The sequence below is a fragment of the Bubalus bubalis genome, chromosome 1, assembly GCF_019923935.1.
Source record: "Bubalus bubalis isolate 160015118507 breed Murrah chromosome 1, NDDB_SH_1, whole genome shotgun sequence".
NCBI lineage: Eukaryota > Metazoa > Chordata > Mammalia > Artiodactyla > Bovidae > Bubalus > Bubalus bubalis.
In genome coordinates this window covers 175,334,763-175,358,269 of record NC_059157.1, presented here as the reverse complement: position 1 = coordinate 175,358,269, position 23,507 = coordinate 175,334,763, and the positions used below count along the sequence as shown (strand labels likewise).

The following is a 23,507-nucleotide window of genomic DNA, read 5'->3' as shown; positions in this document are numbered from 1 at the left end:
GTGAAATGGCCATGTGTGCAATTATATACCAATTCATGAGCTGTGACCAAATTTCCAAATTTGCTGGCATACTGAGTGCAGCACTTTCACAGCATCATCTTTTATCATTTGAAATAGCTCAGCTGGAATTCTATCACATGCATTAGCTTTGTTCATAGTGATGCTTCCTACCTATTCTATGGAATATAAAATACTTGATGGCAGCAACATAGCTAATGTGGCTTCAGATCACCAATACCTAACACACCCTGGCATATAGCAGGTTCTGAATAAGTATATATTAAGTCATTTTTTAAAAACTTCTAGTGGTAGGTTAGATAACATTCAATTCAGGAAAAATTATTGCTAAAGAACAAGAGCATGTCATTGCCATCTGTCAATGAAGAATTTCAGCATGAAGAAGCTAATACAGGGCTGCTTTCCTTGATGGCAGAAATGCTCTCATTTCATCCTTTAGGGCACCAAGAAGCCACCAACAATCAAGCCTGGGCCATGGTTATGCATCTCATTTGGACGAAAGCTCTTGAAAAACCATTGCTATTTGCAATTACTTAGCTGTATGAGTCAAGACTATCTCCAAAACAAAAATACACAAATAACTGGATACTGAGACAATTGTCAACAATAACCCTTGATGGAATTCTGTGTTCAGTAAAACAGCATCTGTTCATTGGCTTATATTTTACTTTAGCTTCAAAGATACATTTATACTGAAAAAATTAAATGGTTGTCTATTTTGATTTAAAAAAGAGGACTGTTGCTAAAAAGTGTGAAAACTCCCAGTATAATAATAATGATAAAAAAAGATTTAGTTTTATAGTTGGACAGAACTAAGTCTGAAACTTATTCTTTTACTTAATAACTGTGAACTTTTAGGCAACTTACTTAATCTCTTGAAACCTTATTTTTCACCTTGTCAAATCCAGGCAGTATCAGTAACTACTGTGGCACATTATTAGGAGAGTAAAATAGCATACTTAAAACACTTATTATGGTTCCTGGCATATAGTAAGCATTTAATATCTGATCTATTAAAAATGACTAATACCTCATTATCTGCAATGAAGACCTAGGAAGAAAATGACAGAATATGAGAGAGATATTTCATGCCTGAAATATCACAGTTTCAGGCATGTATACACAGTTTGAAAAAGCAGCTTGAGTATATTGAATTCTAGAAGTTATAACACCTACGAACTAAGGTGTCAAAATATGTCAATCTAAAACAAATGACAGAGCATATGAATCATATATACTATTCTTATTGGAAAGAGTATCTCAGTGGTATGAAAAAACAGAATCTAAATATTTCACAACAGTTACCATCAAACCCATTGTTAAGCATGTCTAAATAGGTATTTGCTACTAAAATTTAAGTCATGGTACTAATACTATGAGGAATCCTAATTTTTCAAATAGCATTCAATAACATTCTGTTAAATTCGCCAAAACTTCATTTCTAAGCTTACATTTTTTATTAAAAAATGTATTAATTGAATTTAGTTATGGAAATCCCTTATGAAACAATGTGATAGGAGAAATAGCATATGACACAATTTATCATATATCATGTGGCAAAGTGAACATGAAGATTATAGCAAGCTGATACCTGCTTAGAAAGCGCCTTCATGTGACCTACGCTTCCCCGGCAGTACGCTTCAAGGATAACACCAAATTGTACTGAAACAGCAGGAATGTGTACTTCAGATCTGCAAAAAGGTAACAGTAAAGAAGATTTATCAAACACTTCAGGTCCCCAAATGAAAATACTTTTTAATGAAATTAACTGATGATGCTTATCAAAGAAAGGAAGATCCTATCACATATACAGTCACTGGTTGTATGCTAAACTTTTAATTCTTTAAACACTGTAGTTCGAAAAGAAATGTGATATTAACATTAGTTAATGGTTTATTCCATGAAATCTGAAGTTTTTACATCTTGTTTTTTGGAGTGAAATGATATTACCAATTTATAGACAATTAAGATGATGGTGATTGCAGCCATGAAATTAAAAGACACTTGCTCCTTGGAAGGAAAGTTATGACCTGCCTAGATAGCATATTAAAAAGCAGAGACATTACTTTGCCAAAAAAGGTCCATCTAGTCAAGGCTATGGTTTTTCCAGTAGTCATGTATGGATGTGAGAGTTGGACTGTGAAGAAAGCTGAGCGCTGAAGAATTGATGCTTTTGAACTGTGGTGTTGGAGAAGACTCCTGAGAGTCCCATGGACTGCAAGGAGATCCAACCAGTCCATTCTGAAGGAGATCAGTCCTGGGATATCTTTGGAAGGAATGACACTGAAGCTGAAACTCAGTACTTTGGCCACCTCATGAGAAGAGTTGACTCACTGGAAAAGACTGATGCTGGGAGGGATTGGGGTCAGGAGGAAAAGGGGACGACAGAGGATGAGATGGCTGGATGGCATCACCGACTCGATGGACGTGAGTCTGAGTGAACTCTGGGAGTTGGTGATGGACAGGGAGGCCTGGAGTGCTGCGATTCATGGGGTTGCAAAGAGTCGGACACAACTGAGCGACTGAATTGAACTGAACTGAAGATGAAATAGATCTGACTCATATAACATAACTAACAAATCTCTCAATTGACTTCTATTTGATTTTTTTTCTCATTTAAAGAATGGTAAACACATTTGAAAGGAAGGAATATCTTATTCTGTTATTCATTTGAGGATTTAAAAATAAGAAGATTGAACTAGATGAGAAAGAAGATAAGTTAAAACGTTAATAATAAAGAAATCAAGATTTATAACTATAACCCCTAAAATTACATCAAAATACTATTTTTGATAGTATTTTTCTTTAAGCTTATTTTCTTTAAGAAGCTAAGCCAAAGAGGAGAAAAGTTATCTTTCTCTGTTACCGATTAGCTTCAAAAACACAAAGTCCAGGTGGAAAAAAATCACAAATGTCTGAGTAGAGTCAGAAACAAAGAACTGACAATTTTCCTAGGAAACAAAAGATCTTTAGTTCTCTTTCTCAATTTTACTCCCATATAAACTTGGTTTACTAAGACTGATATATTTCTGAAAATCCCCTTGTCAATAAAGAAGCTAAAAATAAAGTTGCTGTTATAGGAAAACCTAAAATCTTTTATATGTGTGTGTGTGTGTGTGTGTATACATACATAATTTTATTTATTTATTTTTTGGCTGCCTTGGGTCTATGTTGTTGGGTGGGCTTTTCTCCAGTTGTGGTGCACTGGTTTCTCATTGTGGTGGCTTCTTTTGTTTCAGACCCCGAGTTCTAGGGCACACGCACTTCAGTAGCTGCTACTCCCAGGCTCTACGGCACAGGCTCAATAACTGTAGTGCACGGGTTTAGTTGCTCCACGGTGTGTCGGATCTTCTTCTATCAGGGACTGAACCTGTGTCTCTTTCGTTGGCAGGTGGATTCTTTACCTCTGAGCCACCAGGGCATTCCTAAAATCTTTACTTACGCAATAGTAGCAATGATGACACAACTATCCACAACCTTTTGGAGGAAAAAGTAAGTCTATTTCTTAATCCAAATATGTTAACCCAATAAGTATACTTTACTGGAAAACAGCAATACTTATAACCATCAGTAGTAGTAATAAAAATTACTATGATGAAAAGTTATTAATTACAGTTAAAAATCAAGGAGGCATAGAGGGACATTTATCAGAGTTACATTGCCAAATCATGAAAATTGAGAATCTGGGTATTGAGAAATAGGAGAAGACCCCAGGAAAGCATAAATATTATGGATGACTCAGAAACAAAGCAGCTGGACTGTTCTGCTAAATGTCCTATATTATGTTGATTAATACTCACAAAAGCATATAGTGGACTCAATTTGAAATACAAAAGACTTACCTGAGGTGCCAAAATAAAAACTGCCCTATCCTCCGATTAGCAAGTGCTCTTTCAAGTAGGAATCTAGACAAGGCACAATCAAGAAAAGGCTCATATTTTAAAACTTGCACCAACTGTAAAAGATATTGAGAGAGTTCTTCATCACTGAAAGAAACAAAACACAGAGTAAGTCACTCAACAATCAGAGCTAGAAAAAGACCCCCTCTTACTTACAAAACTTCAAATACTAACTTTGAAACAGTGGTTCTTTTGGGTCAAGCCTGTTGCATGCTTATATTCAGTTTCATGACTACAATAACACAAAATAAGCTGAGGATTTCTGGTGGACAGAAGAGTGTATGAAAAGGAGCAAAGAACAGCTATATGGGGCACTTTCAGTAAGTTAACGAGGTTGATACAACTGATGACTGTATTTACAATCAGCCCAGAATTATAATAAAAATAGTTTTCTGATCATGCTGAAGAAGTTTACATACTCACTCAATCAGTTTTTTTAAATACAAATTCCATCAGTACTTCAGCAACTTAATTTTCCTTTCCTATCAAAGGGTTAAGTAATTTTTGCTCCCAGATAATGAATGAACAATTAAAATTTTCAAATACTTTGAAGAATAAAGAGTACATTTATAAATTGGAAGGACTCAAGGAATTAACAAAACACTATAATTAAATGAGCTGAATTAATTAAGATTGTGGCTCTCTATTTTGTATCTATCTCCAAACCATTCACATGTAAACCATCTCATTAGAGGCAATTCCTGTAGTCAGGTTAAGATACATTATCTCAAGTCCTCTACTTGGTGACTAGTCTTGGACAATAAACGGTTAAGAATGTAGTCTAAATCAGATGTGGAACCTAAATCTAGAACATTATTCATCTGAGGAAAAAAAAAAAAACCTCACAAGCAGAAAATTTAACAGAGGAAGACACATTAGAATTACCTATATGGAACATGAGATCACAGCAATCTCTGCCTAGGGGTCAAAATATTTGAAAAAAACAATTGGCTCATTCCAAAGAGGTGGCAGGTAGCCTGCCCCTCAGGTATCCAATGCAAACTTAGGGAGGCTGAGGAACAATGGGGAGCCTCATTTTTAAAAACTATCTATACAATTTTAAGCTTACTGTAAAATCCATGCCCATTATAAAATCTATAAATAGTGTGATAGAAGTAGAGAAGAGGCTTCCTCTTTCCTAATACTTAAAAAGACGTCTCACAAACATACCTGAAAAAATATTTTGTATAATTTGCTTTGAATATCACACAATTTAAAACATAAATGATTTATTTTAAAAAGAAAAAAAAAATCACTGCATCCTTAATTTTCTGAGTTTTGCTTTTTAAATAATCATACAGAGACTTCCCTGGTGGTCCAATGGTTAAGATTCTGGACTGCCAATGCAGGGGGTGCAGGTCTGACCCTTGGTCTGAGAACTAAGATCCCACATGCTGTGCGTCACAGCCAAAAGAAAAAAAAAACAAAAACCATACAGTATAACCCCTCCTTTTGAGGCTAGAAGGGAAATGGAAAAAATTTTAAATGCTCATTGTCTGAGATTGTCTCCATAATGATATTTTATCAAATAAATCCCACAGATTCTCACACATGTATTACCCTAAAGAGACTATAAAAACATATTCACTGCATTGTTAATAATGGGAAATTTTGAGAAATCTAAAATGTTCTTCAATAGAGAAATGGAGAAATATAATAAATCTCTATGACAGAATATTACACACTAGTGGAAGGAATAAACTACATTTATACATAACAGGAGAAGACTACCCTCAAAAACATAATGTTTGATAAAGGAAAAAAAAACTATGTAAAACAATATATATGTGACAAGACACATTTATGTAATTTTTAAATGTACAATATTATCTCATATCTATACTGTATAGATACATAAAACTGATAAAAACAGAAAAATGATGTATAGAAGAATACACACCAAATTTGTGGTAACGGTTGTCTCTGGGAAGTGAAAGTAATCAGGACTGAATAAGCAAACTATGAAGACTCTAACTGTAATGTTAATTCTTTAAAAATACAAACTTAAAAGTAAAAACTTTAAAAATACAAATTAAGAAATTAATATTTCTTAGTTCTGGGTAGTGGACAGAAAAGAGTTAATAGAACAGCAAGCCAGATTGCTATCCTTTGAAAAAGTAAGCATACAAGGTTAGCCCTTGGCTGGCATCTGGGAATGTGGACAGGGAAGGCTTCTCACCACCCTAACAAATAAGACTAGGTCACTGCTTAAACTGTTCTGCAAACAGTACTGCTTATGCCCAACACCCTTTTTCATTCTGGGAGTCTAGGATGTGGGAATATGCTAAACAGAGGTACTTAAATGACTAGGTCTTAATAAAAATCAAACTAACGAACAAACAAACTACAACCAGCTCTCTAACAAGCTTTCTGGTAGCTAGTATTCAGGCATGCTGTCACGAATTGTTGCTGGGGGAATTAAGTGTAGTCAGTGTGACTCCTTTTGGAAAGAACTCTTAGAAGCATCTCTCTGGTTTCCTCTGGATTCTGCCCCATGAATTTTTCCTTTGCCAATTCTGCTCTGTATTCTTTTGCTATAATAAATCTTAGCCAAGAGTCATGGAACTGGAGAGTGATCTTGGGGACCACCAGAAGCAGTTTTTGATTGTTTTTTTGTTATAGAGAGGGGACTTCCCTAATGGTTCAGTGGTTAAGATACCATGTTTCCACTGCAGGGGTGTGGGTTTAATCCTTGGTCAGGGATCTAAGATACTGTACTCCAGGTGGTATGGCCAAAAAAAAGAACATCTGTATCGTGTGTGTGTGTGTGTTGGATAGGAGAAGACTTGAGAGTATGAGAGAATAATAGGCAGGAAGAGAACAAATGCTTTGAACTGAATCATTCCTAGCTTGTTCCTTTCTTACAGAACATTCAAGCAGATCTCAACTTCTCTTCTCACCCACAAGTTATTCCTTGACCCCAAAAAGCCTCCTGCAGGAGATACCTCATCTGTTGCAGGCAGCCCACAGCATATTCTCGCACATACTGATCTGGATAGTTGAAATCTAGAAGCTCAAGGGCCTCCCGGGGGGGCAGTTTAGGCCAAATCTGAAGCAGTGCTTGAAGCTGTTTAAAAATTGAAAGGAAAAAAAAGATTACTTTTCTCTCCTATAACTTCTGAACCACTTATCCGTTTTTTCTCCGTACACATGAACAGAGATGATCAAAAGAAAGGAGAAGTATACGTGCAATTACTAAGGCCTCAAAAATCCATTATTGCTAATATAGGTTAATAAAAGATGGTCTCTGCTGAGGTATTCTATAGGTAAGCAGGCAAAAAAGCGATTATATACTTAGCTGGAAGTAGAATGATACACTGAATATATGAATTCTACAATCATTAACCATTAAATTTTTTTTTTTAAAGGAAATAAAGGTGGGGCAAGAGGAGAGGAGAAGGTGAGAGGAAGGGGAGGAGAGACAAATGACTAAAAAATACTTAAAGGCCTTTGAGGGAGACTAAAGAGGGAGGGATATATGTATACCTATAGCTGATTCACCTTGTTGTACAGAAATCAACACAACACTGTAAAGCGAATATCCTCCAATTAAAAATAAAATTTTTTAAAAAAGAAATACTTAAAAAATAAAAAATAAAAAGAAATACTTAAAGGTAAAATTCAAAGTACAAATATAAGCTGAAAAAGTACATTAATAAATCAACATAAAATTATCTTGAGAGAGTTTAAGAGAATTTATATCTATCACTTTATAAAACTTTATTGACTAGAATACATTTAAATCCTTTAAATCATAGTACGTTACCCACAGGAAATAAACAGTACCTAGTTTATTAAATACAGCCAGTTTCCCACTTACAGATGCCACTTAGAAATTATCAATACATAGGATAAAAAAGCATCCATGGGGGGATGACTCGGGATTACCCATGAAGGTTGGGTTCAGATGGACATGGAAACCTAAGTTCCAGAAAACCCAAATTTCTAGAAAGGATTTCATCTGCCTCCCATGAGAATGAGTGAGACTCATCAGAGTTGATTTCCTTTTATGAAGGGTTGATATTGGAAAGAGTCCCTTCCTCTTCATGATTTTGATATCTTTATAGCTTACATTCTTATTACAGAAGGGAAGTGGGAAGAAAAGTGGTTATGGAGGAGAGTGAAACACTTTTTTGATAATTATGAGTTGTGGCTGTCCAAAGCTCAACCCTATCTGACAAAGTCTTATTCCTTAATTTCTAATTTATGTCGCTGGGTTTTCTTGGGTATTACTTAAACAGCACTGACATCAAGACCAAGGAAGAAGCACAAAATGTAAGCAAGACCAGAGATACAAATATGGCAAATAGATGGCAATGGCTGAAGGCTTCTCTCAATTGCATGTTCAACCTCAAAGTCGTGTTGCAGGAGGTGGCCTGTGGAACCTGCTGCCTGCCTTGTCATTTGAGCATTTGTAAGAAACTTGGGCTTTGACAATTACATAAAAATAATTTAAATTTATTGTTTTAATTATGAAAATTATAAAACTTCTCATTAATTTCTCAAGTGCCCCCAAAAAGTCAACATCTAAATGAGTAACTAGCAGTTAAGGTATTTCCTCATACAAAACAAATTTAAAATTTAAGTTAAAGCAAAGGAGCAAAGGAAAGATATAAGCATCTGAATACAGAGTTCCAAAGAATAACAAGAAGAGATAAGAAAGCCTTCCTCAGATATCAATGCAAAGAAATAGAGGAAAACAACAGAATGGGAAAGACTAGAGATCTCTTCAAGAAAATTAAAGATACCAAGGGAACATTTCATGCAAAGATGGGCTCGATAAAGGACAGAAATGGGATGGACCTAACAGAAGCAGAAGATATTAAGAAGAGATGGCAAGAATACACAGAAGAACTGTACAAAAAAGATCTTCACGACCCAGATAATCACGATGGTGTGATCACTGACCTAGAGTCAGACATCCTGGAATGTGAAGTCAAGTGGGCCTTAGAAAGCATCACTACGAACAAAGCTAGTGGAGGTGATGGAATTCCAGTTGAGCTCTTTCAAATCCTGAAAGATGATGCTGTGAAAGTGCTGCACTCAATATGCCAGCAAATGTGGAAAACTCAGCAGTGGCCACAGGACTGGAAAAGGTCAGTTTTCATTCCAATCCCAAAGAAAGGCAATGCCAAAGAATGCTCAAAGTACCACACAATTGCTCTCATCTCACACACTAGTAAAGTAACGCTCAAAATTCTCCAAGCCAGGCTTCAGCAATACGTGAACCGTGAACTTCCAGATGTTCAAGCTGGTTTTAGAAAAGGCAGAGGAACCAGAGATCAAATTGCCAACATCAGCTGGATCATGGAAAAAGCAAGAGAGTTCCAGAAAAACATCTATTTCTGCTTTATTGACTATGCCAAAGCCTTTGACTGTGTGGATCACAATAAACTGTGGAAAATTCTGAAAGAGATGGGAATACCAGACCACCTGATCTGCCTCTTGAGAAATCTGTATGCAGGTCAGGAAGCAACAGTTAGAACTGGACATGGAACAATAGACTGGTTCCAAATAGGAAAAGGAGTACGTCAAGGCTGTATATTGTCACTGTGCTTATTTAACTCATATGCAGAGTACATCATGAGAAACACTGGGCTGGATGAAGCACAAGCTGGAATCAAGATTGCCGGGAGAAATAACAATAACCTCAGATATGCAGATGACACCACCCTTATGGCAGAAAGTGAAGAGGAACTCAAAAGCCTCTTGATGAAAGTCAAAGTGGAGAGTGAAAAAGTTGGCTTAAACCTCAACATTCAGAAAACGAAGATCATGGCATCCGGTCCCATCACTTCATGGGAAATAGATTGGGAAACAGTGTCAGACTTTATTTTTTTGGGCTCCAAAATCACTGCAGATGGTGACTGCAGCCATGAAATTAAAAGATGCTGACTCCTTGGAAGGAAAGTTATGACCAAGCTAGATAGCATATTCAAAAGCAGAGACATTACTTTGCCAACAAAGGCCCGTCTAGTCAAGGCTATGGTTTTTCCTGTGGTCATGTATGGATGTGAGAGTTGGACTGTGAAGAAGGCTGAGCACCGAAGAAATGATACTTCTGAACTGTGGTGTTGGAGAAGACTCTTGAGAGTCCCTTGGACTGCAAGGACATCCAACCAGTCCATTCTGAAGGAGATCAGCCCTGGGATTTCTTTGGAAGGAATGATGCTAAAGCTGAAACTCCAGTCCTTTGGCCACCTCATGCAAAGAGTTGACTCATTGGAAAAGACTCTGATGCTGGGAGGGATTGGGGGCAGGAGGAGAAGGGGACGACAGAGGATGAGATGGCTGGATGGCATCACTGACTCGATGGACGTGAGTTTGAGTGAACTCTGGGAGTCGGTGATGGACAGGGAGGCCTGGCGTGCTGCGATTCATGGGGTCGCAAAGAGTCGGACACAACTGAGCGACTGAAATGAACTGAACTGAATGATAATTTATAAAAAATTAACTTTAAATTGTTTTACATTAGAAAAAATAACCCTTTTGAGTAATTTTTAGAGGTTGATTACATTACTATTATTAATACACATTTACATAAATTACTAACTTGGATGTGAAATGTGATACTCTGCAATTTACATAATAAATTATATCAAAGTTATTCAACAAATACAGTGAAATGTTAATTTTTACATTTTAACTTTTACCTTAAATCTTGATTCAATTATTCTTAAACTACTGAAGAAAATGATTACCTCTTATACTTGTTCTTTTAATGTATACAGTACTTGCATGTATACAGTACATAGGCAGACTTACATACACTTACCTGTGGTATCAAAATCCCATGGGGACAGGGCTATTAGGGGAAAATTATGTAAAAATGCTCCTCAGGAGTGTAATCATGAAAAAAGATTGAGGAATATTGGTTTAATGATATGAAACGCCTACCTCATCCCAGGTCTTATCACACAATTCCTCCAAAACTCTAATGGACCAGTACTCCTTATATAGGTAAGGGGGACCATGTTCTAAGGAACTGACACAATAGTTTAAAAAAACTTCTAGCATTCCCAGTTAACACATGGAATACACTGCTCCACAAAAACAATACTGGGATAGATAATGTTATATAATACCAGAGGTTCAACTGGTATTGAAAATAGCCCTACTACTAAAAAGTAATTCTTTTAGTATGTTATTTATAATTATTAAATTGAAATAAAACATTAAATTACAAACACTCATCACTTCAGTTTGATGAAAGCTACTGAAGCAAATAGGCAAGGCAAATCTGACTCAGCCAAATAAATAGTGAAATTAGTTTCATTATTTTCACTATTTTTCACTATAAATAGTGCAATTAACATGTAATTAATTGCTCTGCTCCTGCAGAGATGACTGAATTAATTTCACTATTTATATCGCTATTGAAATCCCTTCTGCAGTATGCTAAAAGAATACTTTCCTGTGGATTAATGGGAGGCTAATCTTTTCTAGAATTTTCACCCATGGCTTATACCTTCAGAATCATAGTACAGATTTGCACCAGGTACTGACTCTCCACTTCTCTTAGGCAATCCATTTTTCAAAAAATTTTATTTATTCATTTATTTATTTTTGACTGCATTGGGTCTTAGTTGCTGCACAAGTGCTTTCTCTAGTTTTGGCAAGCAGGGGCTACTCTCTAGTTGTAGGGCATGGGCTCTAGGGCACGTGAGCTTCAGTACTTAACGACTCGCAGGCACTAGAGAGCACAGGCTCAGTAGCTGTGAATGGGCTCAGCTGACCCATGGCATGTAGAATCTTGCTGGCCCAGGTATCAAACCCATGTCCCCTACATCATCAGGCGGATTCTTAACCACTTGAACACTAGGGAAGTTTAGTAATCAATTTATTGAAAATATGGTTTATAATCTCTTCTACCAGTTCAGTGTAACTGGCAATGGTATAGGACTGGGGAGATGCCAAAACACACTACTTTTTATTCTGTTGCTCTTCCTTTCTAGACTACTAAAAGAGTGGCTTAGGATCATGAAATTCATGTCTTCCTGTACTTGCTTATACACGTTTAGGTTTTTCTATTAGAGTATTAAGTTACACTACTGACTTTTTCTACACAACGGAGGAAATTAACTTGTATCTGAAAACAACAGATTTCAGATTCACTCATGGAAATGAGACAAGTATACTAAACTCATCAGTATAAAAATCTGTGTCCCTGGGTTTCAAATAAAAAAATACTTTGAACTCTCTTACTCTATTTTCTGACAGATAAAATACAAAACCTCTTTTTCAGATATCTTAAACAGTATAGTAAGATCTTTTTTTCTATTCTAATCTATACAAAATAATAAAATGATGCATTTCTTGGATAGGCACTTAAAATGAATGCTATTCATGAGAAGTAGGCAAATGTGCCAGCTAAAAAATTCTTATATCTTACATTCAACCATTATGGGGGTTCACAGAAAACTAACCTTGAATTTAAAGAAATAACTGGTTAGATGACAACTATATCAGAACAATTAAAATCTAGCTTTAAAAAAAAGATATCCTGACAAAAATAGCTCCTTTTCAAAGTAAGTAATGGTCATGTGGCCTAACTGTATAAACAGTTCAAATAAGGCACATCATATAATTTTGTAACATGATTCCAAAAAAAACTGTTAGACACTAGGAATAAACTCAAAAGAAATCCTTTCTAAACTTAATTTGAGAAATAAAACAATAAAGCAAAGATTTTAAAAATACAAGATTAAAAGAAATATGTATTTCTCAACTAAATTTAACTCATTATAGATTTAACAAAACAAGAAAAAATTTTAAAGACCAACTGAATTTAAGTAACTAAGGTGAATAAATGCAGTTCTCTTAATATACCAAATGTATTCATTCTGATTAAAAAATCATTTCAAGAATCTTTCTGGAGAACATTGATAACCAAATGAATTTCGTAATGCCACTGTTTTTTCATACGTTCTTGAAAAGAAAATCAAGTAGCTAAAATTTGGTGGCTTCTTCTGTATCCGAATTTTTTTGCCCTTTTCTCTATACTGCCTAAAGGCAAATGTCATCAACACTGCCCAACTTTAAATAAATAGTAAAAGTGATGTTTTAGATCATTTATGATCTAAAATGTTAACTTCTAAAAATAGAGGTTAATTTCAAACAAAACATATGCATTTTAGACATTCATTGCACAGGGTCTTAAGATGAAAACCTACGAGTTCATTGATAAAGCTGGTAAAAGTAACCCAGGATCTACCATATGCTGGTAGAAATTATGGATGACTATTCCAAGACCTAAGTTTTAATTATCTTTAGTAAAGGACATAGAAAACCTACTCAGAATTTGGGATTTTGAAATCTTAAAACTTTCTGGACTGCCATTTAGATCAGAAGGTCTAAGTTTAAAACCTGAAAACTTCTACAGAAAATTATACAACCTATGGAAACATACCTTTGTAGGAAAGGACAATTTACATGAAATCAATAAAGTAATACAACCACCAAATGGAGTTACAAAAATGATCTCTTGTTACCTGAGCAACATCCTCAAGTTTATTCCACTTGATCGACAGCAGCAATTTTGGCAATGCATGTGGGAAATTCTCTCTGCAGTCTTGTCGCAAAGTCCAAATAAGATCCATTTCATTCTCACATAGTTGAGACAAAGGATCCCTGTCCAAGATTTCTTTCAGTACAGCAAGAAACTTCTTTCCACCTCGACTCTAAGAGAGCAAAATTACTCGTTACAAAACTAAAAAAGAGTCGGACACGACTGAGCGACTGAACTGAACTGAACTGAACTGAAACCTTGAACAAAGGGGTTAGGAGCACCAACTCCCAAGCAGTAGAAAATCCCTAAATCCGTGCATTTAACCAAACCACGAATAATATGGTACTGCAGAATGTGTATATTAAAAAACATTCACTTGATCTGCACAGCTCAAACCCGTGATGTTCAAGGGTTAATTATACCAGGAATTTTTAAAATAATTAATGAACTTTAAAATGTGAGATACTAACAATCTAATTCATTAAAAACTTGGAACTTCCTTTAAAAGTTTTATTAAGCTGAGTATTAAATTTGTAAACTAAAGATGAAGGAAAAATTATTTGTAGTTTTTTAAAAGAAAGAATAAAAAGAATCCTCTTTTAAAGTCCATGTACAAACACTAGGTGGCAGAATTGCAATTTGGATTAAAAAGAAGTCATATTTAAACTGAGTTTCTCATCTTTTGAAATTTTTAATTGCTATAAAGAAAAAAACAAAATCAAAGATAAACCAAATATATGAAGTTTTTTTAGAAAAAAGTAACAGGTGCCTTCTTAGCTCTGAGGCACTAAACCATTTAGATTAAGAATTGAATCTTGGCTAAAATCAAACATTAAAAAAAAATTAGTTATCCCATTTTCTTTCCCAATCCTTTTAAGAATATATTAAAATAAAGAAAATGGACCATATTGTTTATTCAATCCAAACTCTGAATTAAGACTAACATGAAAGAAAGAGATACAAATTTTCCCAAATATAAAGAAAAACTATAGATTTAGGCAAAAATGTATCTCCATTACCCCACCCCCTCAAAAAATCTACAGAACTATCTGATAAGACTGTGTAAGGAGTTATTAATATATTCTATTACTATGCTATTTGGTACCTGAAATTACTTTAGCTGGGATTTCATATCAACATTAAACTGAATAAATCAAACCACTAACTTTCTAAAGTACTGAGATTCAAAAAGTATATGCATACGTTAAAAAGAATTAGGATAACATAATTGCCCATAGAGAAAATCTGAAACAGTCAACGAAACCACCATTGGAACCAATAAGCAATTACACCAAGTGTGGGATACAAGGTTAATATATAAAAGTAAATCATCTTCTTATGTATTAGCAATACACAAGTGGAATTTGAAATTAAACAGCACAATATCATTTACATTATTACCCCAAAATAAGGAAACAGGTATAAAGTTAACAAAATAAATACAAGATCTATATACGGAAAACTATAGAACTCTGATGAAAGCAATCAAAGAATTAAATAAATGGAGTTATATTCTATGTTCATGGATAAGAAGACTCAATACTGTCAGTTTTCCTCAACGTAATATCAATACATTCAATTCAAACTCAATTAAAATCTCAGTAAGCTATTATGTGGCTATCAAAAAACTGATTCTAAAGTTTATATGGAAAGGCAAAAGACTCAGAAGAGTCAACACATTATCAAAGAAGAAAGAACAAGGTTAAGGTCAACATGACCCTTAGGGTCAATAAGACTTAGGTAAAAATAAATGTGAAATGCAAAACTATAAAACTCCTAGAAGAAAACAGGAGAAAATCTAAATGACCTTGGGTTTGGTGATAACTTTTAACATATAGCACGAAATGCATGATCCATCACTGAAAGAATTGATAAGCTAAACTTCCATGAAATTTTAAATTATCTGCTCTCCAGAAGAAGCTGTCAATGGAATGAAAACACAATCCACAGACTGGGGGAAAATATGTGCACATATCTTATAATAAAGGACTGGTATCCAAAGTATACAAAGAACTCTTAAAACTCAACAGCAAGAAAACAAACAATAGACAAGAATACAGATCAAAGACCTGAACAAATACCTCATCAAATAATAAATGCAAATGGTAAAATATATACATATATATATATAAGGAAATCAGTCCTGAATATTTATTGGAAGGACTGATGCTGAAGCTGAAACTCCAATACTCTGGCCACCTGATGCAAAGAACTGACTCACTGGAAAAAACCCTGATGCTGGGAAAGACTGAAGGCAGGAGAAGGGGACGAAAGAGAATGGTTGGATGGCATCACCGACTCTATAGATATCAGTTTGAGCAAGCTCCGGGAGTTGATGATGGACCAGGAAGCCCGGTGTGCTGCAGTCCATGGGGTCACGAAGAGTCAGACACGACTGAGCGAAGGCAACAAACTGATATATGAAAGATGTTTAACATCACATGTCAACATGGAAATGAAAATTAAATCAAAAATGAAATATGACTACATACCTATTGCTACTGCTACTGCTAAGTCACTTCAGTCGTGTCCAACTCTGTGCGACCCTAAAGATGGCAGCCCACCACGCTCCCCCGTCCCTGGGATTCTCCAGGCAAGAACACTGGAGTGGGCTGCCACTTCCTTCTCCAATGCATGAAAGTGAAAATTGAAAGTGAAGTCGCTCAGTCGTGTCCGACTCTTAGTGACCTCATGGACTGCAGCCTACCAGGCTCCTCTGTCCATGGGATTTTCCAGGCAAGAGTACTGGAGTGGGTTGCCATTGCCTTCTCCTATTAGAATGGCCCAAATCCAAAACACTGACCATATCAAAAGCTGCTAAGAATGTGGAGCTACTCTTACTCAATGCTGATGGGAATGCAAAATACTACAATCACCTAGGAAGACAGTTTGGCAATTTCCTACAAAACTAAACACTCTTAGCAATCCAGTATCACGCTCCTTGGTTATTTATATTCACCAAAAGGAGTCAAAAGCTTATGTCTTTATTTAAAGTTGCCAAAACTTTGGAAGCAACCAAGACGTTTTTCAGTAGGTGAATGGGTAACTGAATGGATAAACTGGAATACACAGAAAGGAAAACTATTTAGCACTGAAAGAATTTAGCTATCATATCACAAAAAAGACACAGAGAAACCTTAAATGCATATGACTAACAGAAAGAAGACAATCGGAAAAGGCTATATGTGAAATGGTTCCAACTACAACATTCTGAAAAAAAGCAAAACTATGGAGACATTAAAAAGATCAGTGGTTGCCAGGGATAGATATGTCATTATGCATGTGTGCATGCATGCTCAGTGTGTCTGACTCCGCTACCACATAGATTGTAGCCACCAGGCTCTGTCCACGGAATTTTCTTGGCAAGAATACTGGATTGGGTTGCCATTTCCTCCTCCAGGGAATCTTCCTGTCCCAGGGATGCAACCCACGTCTCCTGAGTCTCTTGCATTGGCAGGTGTTTTGTTTATGACTGCACTACCTTGGAACTCATTATACATTTGTCCAAACACAGAATACACAACAGCAGGAAGGAAATTTAAGGGAAACTATGGCCGTTGAGTGATTATGATATATTAACGTAGATTCTTCCCTAGTAATAATGTACCATTCTGGTGAGTGATGCTGATAAACAGGAGGCCTATATATGTGATATGTGCAGGGGCAGAGATATATGGAAAATCTCTGTACAGTCCTCCTAAATCTGTTTCTAGTCTAAAACTGCTCTTAGCAAAAATAACCTCTTTTTATACACATGTATCCATACACACACAAACTCCCTATCTCCTCCCATGTATGAATTACAGTGGGTTATATTCAGAGCCTCAATCTAAAAAAGGTATACTTTATTTCACGAACGTGACTGAGTTTTTTTGAAAAATGATCATGATAAGTAATCAGAATTTGAAAATGAAACTCCTACACTTACCTATAAAAGTGAAAGCTGATATTTGAAACAACGAAGAATATAAATTGTTCATGCGAGAGAAAGGCAGACTGCTGTTGAGTTAAATAGTGAAAAAAGCTAGCAGACCTACTATAATCTCATGGATCAAAATAAGACTTTGCAGACCTGCTACAAGTAAATATCCTGAAGACACAGTAGTAAAGGAAGAGGGAAGAGCAATGAGTTAGCTGTGTAATTGTACTGTGATTGTTTACTGAGCAATGAAAAGCACAGTACTGAGTAAGTCCAAGGTAAAAACAAACAACTACCAGAAATGTTGCAGGAAGCAAAAAAACTAAGAACCTTACATTCTTTTACAAAACAATCAGCAATGAAAAATTATACTGCAGTGCAACTGAAGAACTTTTACTCATGTTAAGATGCTTGAATTTAAGTAATGATGGGAAAAAAATGAAAATTAACACCCATATTCTCTTTGTTTTTATGTATATATTTTTAAACTCATATACATATTATGAATTATTGACGAAAATAAAACACATCATATGTATCCTGCCATGAGCATATGAAAAAAGACTATGGCTCTTTGCCCTTGCTCACTGGAGGTAGGGGGTCAGGGGCCAGGAAAATTCATCTGTCATATTCAGAGAGGCTAGAAACTCAAAATGTGTTAGCAATATGCTATTAAAGGACAGAATTAACTATACAATGGCCAGACTGGGGACCTGACAAACACACAGCTGAGGATGAGACAGCCCATGCAGTCATGGCTGGTGGGAAAGAGAGTAACAAGACAGTTAAATGATTGGGAGATTAATTACAAACAGAGGATTGAGCAAATAAGTATGTTAAGGTTGACAGGAATCAAGATTACTCACTGTCAGAAAAGGTAAATTAAAATATGTTAGATCAGATCAGATCAGTTGCTCAGTCGTGTCCGACTCTTTGCGACCCCATGAATCGCAGCACGCCAGGCCTCCCTGTCCATCACCAACTCCCGGAGTTCACTCAGACTCACGTCCATCGAATCAGTGATGCCATCCAGCCATCTCAGACTCTGTCATCCCCTTCTCCTCCTGCCCCCAATCCCTCCCAGCATCGGGGTCTTTTCCAATGAAAGGCACAGACTAAAAAGAAATCCTGTGGTAGTGAATCCAAATAAGAGGCAGTGATAAGAACTTGAGGTTTTCAGTAGATAGATAAAGCAAAAAAACCATGTCTCGGTGCTTTTTGTTGTTGCTTAGTCACTAAGTCATGTCTGATTCTTTTGCGACCACATGGAGTGTAGCCTATCACGCTTCTTTGTCCACGGGATTTCCCAGGCAAGAATACTAGAGTGGACTGTCATTTAGTTCCCCAGGGGATCTTCCTGACCCAGGAATAAAACTTGCATCTCCTATATTGGCAGGTGAGTTCTTCACCACTGAGTCACCAGGAATGTTCAAATATGCAGCCAAACACATACTACCTAGCTTTGTTTCATGAAACGACCTAATGCAATTGCATGCCAAGGACAATGAAAATACTGAGTGCCCAGAATTTGGAATCTAAATACTTTTGACAAACAAAAGGAATCAGGATTCCCAGGAGGAATGACTGAAATCAAAGTTCAGTTCAGATCAGTTCAGTTCAGTTCAGTCGCTCAGTCATGTCCGACTCTTTGTGACCTCATGAATCACAGCACGCCAGGCTCCCTGTCCATCACCAACCCGCGGAGTTCACTCAAACTCACGTCCATTGAGTTGGCGATACCATCCAGCCATCTCATCCTCTGTCGTCCATTTTTCCTCCTACCCCCAATCCCTCCCAGCATCAGAGTCTTTTCCAATGAGTCAACTCTTCGCAGGAGGTGGCCAAAGGACTGGAGTTTCAGCTTTAGCATCATTCCTTCCAAAGAACACCCAGGACTGATCTCCTTTAGGATGGACTGGTTGGATGTCCTTGCAGTCCAAGGGACTCTCAAGAGTCTTCTCCAACACCACAGTTCAAAAGCATCAATTCCTCAGGGCTCAGCCTTCTTCACAGTCCAACTCTCACATCCATACATGAACACTGGAAAAACCATAACCTTGACTAGATGGACCTTTTTTGGCAAAGTAATGTCTCTGTTTTTTAATATGCTATCTAGATTGGTCATAACTTTCCTTCCAAGGAGGAAGCATCTTTTAATTTCATGGTTGTAATCACCATCTGTAGTGATTTTGGAGCCCCCCAAAATAAAGTCTGACACTGCCATTGTTTCCCCATCTATTTCCCATGAAGTGATGGGACCATGTTAAGATGCCATGATCTTTGTTTTCTGAATGTTGAGCTTTAGGCCAACTTTTTCACTCTCCACTTTTACTTTCATCAAGAGGCTTTTTAGTTCCTCTTTACTTTCTGCCATAAGGGTGGTATCATCTGCATATGTGAGGTTATTGATATTTCTCCCGGTAATCTTGATTCCAGCTTGTGTTTCCTCCAGCTCAGCATTTCTCATGATGTATTCTGCATATAAGTTAAATAAGCACGGTGACAATATACAGCCTTGACGTACTCCTTTTCCTATTTGGAACCAGTCTGTTGTTGCATGTCCAGTTCTAACTGTTGCTTCCTGACCTGCATATAGGTTTCTCAAGAGACAAGTCTGGTGGTCTGGTATTCCGAACTCTTTCAGAATTTTCCACAGTTTATTGTGATCCACACAATCAAAGGCTTTGGCATAGTCAATAAAGCAGAAATAGATGCTTTTCTGGAACTCTCTTGCTTTTTCCATGATCCAGCGGATGTTGGCAATTTGATCTCTGGTTCCTCTGCCTTTTCTAAAACCAGCTTGAACATCTGGAAGTTCATGGTTCACATATTGCTGAAGCCTGGCTTGGAGAATTTTGAGCATTGCTTTACTAGCGTGTGAGATGAGTACAATTGTGTGGTAGTTTGAGCATTCTTTGGCATTGCCTTTCTTTGGGATTGGAATGAAAACTGACCTTTTCCAGTCCTGTGGCCACTGCTGAGTTTTCCACATTTGCTGGCATATTGAGTGCAGCACTTTCACAGCATCATCTTCCAGGATTTGAAATAGCTCCACTGGAATTCCATCACCTCCACTAGCTTTATTCGTAGTGATGCTTTCTAAGGCCCACTTGACTTCACATTCCATGATGTCTGGCTCTAGGTCAGTGATCACACCATCGTGATTATCTTGGTCCTGAAGATCTTTTTTGTACAGTTCTTCTGTGTATTCTTGCCACCTCTTCTTAATATCTTCTGCTTCTGTTAGGTCCATACCATTTCTGTGCTTTATCGAGCCCATCTTTGCATGAAATGTTCCCTTGGTATCTCTAATTCTCTTGAAGAGATCTCTAGTCTTTCCCATTCTGTTGTTTGCCTCTATTTCTTTGCACTGATAGCTGAGGAAGGCTTTCTTATCTCTTCTTGCTATTCTTTGGAACTCTGCATTCAGATGCTTATATCTTTCCTTTTCTCCTTTGCTTTTGGCTTCTCTTCTTTTCACAGCTATTTGTAAACCCTTCCCAGACAGCCATTTTGCTTTTCTGCATTTCTTTTCCATGAGGATGGTCTTGATCCCTGTCTCCTGTACAATGTCATGAACTTCCGTCCATAGTTCATCAGGCACTCTATCAGATCTAGTTCCTTAAATCTATTTCTTACTTCCACTGTATAATCATAAGGGATTTGATTTAGGTCATACCTGAATGGTCTAGTGGTTTTCCCTACTTTCTTCAATTTAAGTCTGAATTTGGCAATAAGGAGTTCATGATCGGAGCCACAGTCAGCTCCTGGTCTTGTTTTTGCTGACTGTATAGAGCTTCTCTATCTTGGCTGCAAAGAATATAATCAATCTGATTTTGGTGTTGACCATCTGGTGATGTCCATGAGTAGAGTCTTTCTTCTCTTGTGTTGTTGGAAGAGGGTGTTTGCTATGACCACTGCATTCTCTTGGCAAAAGTCTCCTGGCCTTTGCCCTTCTGCTTTCTATATTCCAAGGCCAAATTTGCCTGTTACTCCAGGTGTTTCTTGACTTCCTACTTCTGCATTCCAGTCCCCTATAATGAAAAGGACATCTTTTTTGGGTGTTCGTTCTAAAAGGTCTTGGAGGTCTTCATAGAACTGTTCAACCTCAGGTTCTTCAGCATTACTGGTGGGGCACAGACTTGGATTACTGTGATATTGAATGGTTTGCCTTGGAAACAAACAGAGATCATTCTGTCATTTTTGAGATTGCATCCAAGTACTGCATTTCGGACTCTTTTGTTGAAAATGATGGCTACTCCATTTCTTCTAAGGGATTCCTGCCCACAGTAGTAGATATAATGGTCATCTGAGTTAAATTAGCCTGTTCCAGTCCATTTTAGTTCGCTGATTCCCAGAATGTTGATGTTCACTCTTGCCATCTCCTGTTTGACCACTTCCAATTTGCCTTGATTCATGGACCTAACACTCCAGGTTCCTATTCAATATTGCTCTTTACAGCATCAGATGCTTCTATCACCCATCACATCCACAGCTGGGTATTGTTTTTGCTTTGGCTCCATCCCTTCATTCTTTCTGGAATTATTTCTCCACTGATCTCCAGTAGCATACTGGGCACCTACTGACCTGGGGAGTTCCTCTTTCAGTATCCTATCATTTTGCCTTTTCATACTGTTCATGGGGTTCTCAAGGCAAGAATACTGAAGTGGTTTGCCATTCCCTTCTCCAGTGGACTACATTTTGTCAGAGAAACCAAAGTGGGGGTAAAGAAATCACCAGATGAGGCTGGAAGACTTTCTTGTACCAGAAAGAAGTAGATGCTCAAAGAATGATGTCGACAGATCAAACAGACACAAGATAGAACTTGAGTTGCCACAGGCAAAATCTGGGTCAAATCTGCACATTAAAATTAAATATGTCATTAAATAAAAAAGAAATCACAAATTCAAACTACTATAATTTTTTTAAGTAAATAAATGGGGGTTGGGGGTGTGAGAAAAACATCTACCCTACAGTATACATCAACTAACAAGCCCAAAAGGAAAATAAATTTGAAAATCACACTTTGGACACCACTGTAATTAATACTGGTTCAGACAATCTGTATTAATAAATACTAAAACAAGTGGGTGAAAGTTAGCTGTGAAACAGTATGTTTCCTAAGTTGCAAAATAAGTCCACAAATTACTCACTTTATTAACTTCGTAGTAGAAAAACCTAATGGACACTATCCTAACCAAGCAATAATAATTAATATCAACTGTAACAGAACAGCAACAACCAAAAAAAAAAAAAAAAAAAAAAAGAGCCAAAATGACAAACTGACATTGTTTGCCTGTGAGTAAAACGCAGTAAGGACACATCACCACTTAAATTTGCTCAGTTGTGTCCGACTCTTTGCAACCCCATGGACTGCAGCCCGCCAGGCTCCTCTGTCCGTAGGATTATCCCAACAAGAATACTGGATCGGGTTGCCATTTCCTCCTCCAGAGGATCTTCCCAATGCAGGGATCAAACCGTCCTCTTGTGCATCTCCTGCATGGGCAGCAGATTCTTTACCACTGAGTCATCAGGGAAGCCCCCACCACTTCAATGTATTCATGCTAAAAATGCATCGCTAGAATCCAATCATGACAAAACATTAGGCAAATCCAAACTGAGTGACATTCTACAAAGTAACTGATCTGTATCCTTAAAAAAATCAGTCATTAAAGATAAGGAAAGACTGAGGAACTGTTCTAGAATGAAGGAAACTAAAGACACATGTCAAAGAAATACGAGTAATCCTGGGTTGAATCCTGGGCCTAAAGAACACTACTGAGACAACTGGCTAAATACGAATGAAATGTGGGGAACAGACAATAGAACTGTATCAACATTATTTTCTTGATTTTCATGAATTGATTCTGGTTAACTATGAGAATGTTCTCATTTTTAGGAAATATACACTGAAGAATTAAAGGATAAATGGCATAATGCATGCCACTTTATCTCAAATGATTCTGAAAGAAATGCATTACACACACATGGAATGATAGAACAAATATGGCAAAGTGTTAACAGTTGGGGAAGTTGGAGAAAGCTGTACAGGAATTCTTCATACTCTTCTCTCAGGTTTTCAGAAAGTCTGAGATTTTTTTTTTAAATGTTTGCTCCTTTCTTCCATCAAATGGAGGGCATTAAAGATTCCAAATCATTCTAT

General features: G+C 36.8%; 1 protein-coding gene across 3 annotated transcripts in view; it reads right to left on the bottom strand.

The window, feature by feature from the left end:
• PIK3CB (phosphatidylinositol-4,5-bisphosphate 3-kinase catalytic subunit beta) overlaps positions 1–23,507 on the bottom strand; it is a 180,479-nt gene that overhangs the window by 32,065 nt on the left and 124,907 nt on the right. For all 3 annotated transcript variants that reach the window (XM_006069974.4, XM_025290968.3, XM_025290986.3), the window contains 4 exons: positions 13,409–13,597; positions 6,863–6,984; positions 3,861–4,004; positions 1,610–1,709 (listed from right to left, as the gene is read on the bottom strand). In XM_006069974.4, the coding sequence (XP_006070036.3) occupies positions 1,610–1,709; positions 3,861–4,004; positions 6,863–6,984; positions 13,409–13,597 (555 nt within the window). The remainder of the gene's footprint in view (positions 1–1,609; positions 1,710–3,860; positions 4,005–6,862; positions 6,985–13,408; positions 13,598–23,507) is intronic.